At 70.5% G+C, this 1,602-nt stretch overlaps 1 protein-coding gene across 1 annotated transcript; it reads left to right on the top strand.

The window, feature by feature from the left end:
* Positions 1-5: 5 nt before the first annotated feature.
* Positions 6-1,576, top strand: LOC113979966 (single-strand selective monofunctional uracil-DNA glycosylase-like; the record flags this gene model as incomplete). Its single annotated transcript, XM_027707242.1, has 2 exons — positions 6-269; positions 1,055-1,576. Coding segments are annotated over 2 exons (786 nt in total), but the record flags the coding sequence as incomplete, so codon positions are not given.
* Positions 1,577-1,602: the final 26 nt, after the last annotated feature.

The following is a 1,602-nucleotide window of genomic DNA, read 5'->3' on the forward strand; positions in this document are numbered from 1 at the left end:
TTGATGCCGATGATGCCGATGATGCCGATGGTGACGATGAGGAGGAGGCCGATGAAGGCCTGGCCGGGCGCTTCCTGGCGCTGGAGCAGGAGCTGCGCGAGGAGCTCCGGGCGCTGCCCCCCCCCGGCCCCCCCGTGACCCACGTGTACGACCCCCTGGACTACGCCTGGGACCCCCACAGCCACTTCGTGCGGCGCTTCCTGCGCTCCCAAAAACCCGTCCTGTTCCTGGGAATGAACCCGGGGCCCTTCGGGATGGCCCAGACCGGGGTGGGTGGGGGCGAGCAGGGACGGGGGGGAATCCCAGTTCGTGCTGGGGGGTCTCAAAGGAGGGAAACTGAGGCACTGGGGGGGTGTTTGGAGGTGCCCAGGGGGTCCCAGTCCATCCCATAGGACCCCAGAGGAGGGAAACTGGGGCACCCCAGGGGTTGAAGGGTGCCCAGGGGGTCCCAGTCCATCCCGTGGGGTCTCAAAGAAGGGAAACTGAGGTGCTGGGGTGTCTTTGGGGGTGTCCAAGGGATCCCAATCCACCCCATGGGGGCTCAGGGGGTCCCAATCTTCCCCATGGGAGCTCTGGGGGTCCCAGTTTGCCCCATGGGTGTTCAGGGGGTCCCAGTCCATCCTGTGGGGTCTCAAAGGAGGGAAACTGAGGCACTGGGGGGTCTTTGGGGTTGTCCGAGGGATCCCAATCCACCCCATGGGTGCCCAGGGGGTCCCAGTCCATCCCATGGGAGCTCTGGGGGTCCCAATTCCCCCGTGGGTGTTCAGGGGGTCCTAGTCCATCCCATGGTGGCCCCCAATGAGGGAAACTGAGGCACTGGGGGGTCTTTGGGGGTGTCCCAGGAATCCCAATCCACCCCATGGGAGCTCAGGGGGTCTCAGTCCATCCCGTGGGGACCCCAAACGAGGGCAGCTGATGCACTGGGGGGTCTTTGGGGATGCCCAGGATTGGGGGTGGGGGGTTCCCAATCCATCCCACACCCGGAGGAGCTGCTCAGGTGGGGTTTACCCCCCTCCGTCCTCCCCTAAATCCCGCCCTCCCCCTCGCCCCTCAGGTGCCCTTCGGCGAGGCGTGGCACGTCCGCGAGTGGCTGCGGGTGCGGGGGGAGGTCCGCAAGCCCCCCCTGGAGCATCCCAAGCGGCCCGTGCTGGGGCTGCGCTGCCCGCGGGCCGAGGTGAGCGGCGCCCGCTTTTGGGGGCTCATCCGGAGCCTCTGCCCGGACCCGCGGCGCTTCTTCCGCCACTGCTTCGTGCACAACCTGTGCCCCCTCCTCTTCCTCGCCGGCAGCGGCCGCAACGTGCCCCCCCCGGAGCTGGGGGGGCCGCAACGGGAGCGGCTGCTGGGGGCGTGCGGGGCGGCGCTGGCGGGGGTCGTGCGGGCGCTGCGGGTGCGGCTCGTGGTGGCCCTGGGGCGAGTGGCCGAGCTGAGGGCGCGCCGGGCGCTGGCCGGGGCCGGGCTGGGGGTGCCGGTGCGGGGGATCCCCCACCCCTCGCCCAGGAACCCCCGCGCCAACCAGGGCTGGGAGGGGGCGGCCCGGGAGCGGCTGCGGGAGTTGGGGGTGCTGCGGCTCTTGGGGGTGCGGGAGGAGGGGGAGGAGGGGGG

Source organism: Neopelma chrysocephalum, unplaced genomic scaffold (assembly GCF_003984885.1).
Source record: "Neopelma chrysocephalum unplaced genomic scaffold, ASM398488v2 Primary Assembly neopelma1_91020, whole genome shotgun sequence".
Lineage (NCBI taxonomy): Eukaryota > Metazoa > Chordata > Aves > Passeriformes > Pipridae > Neopelma > Neopelma chrysocephalum.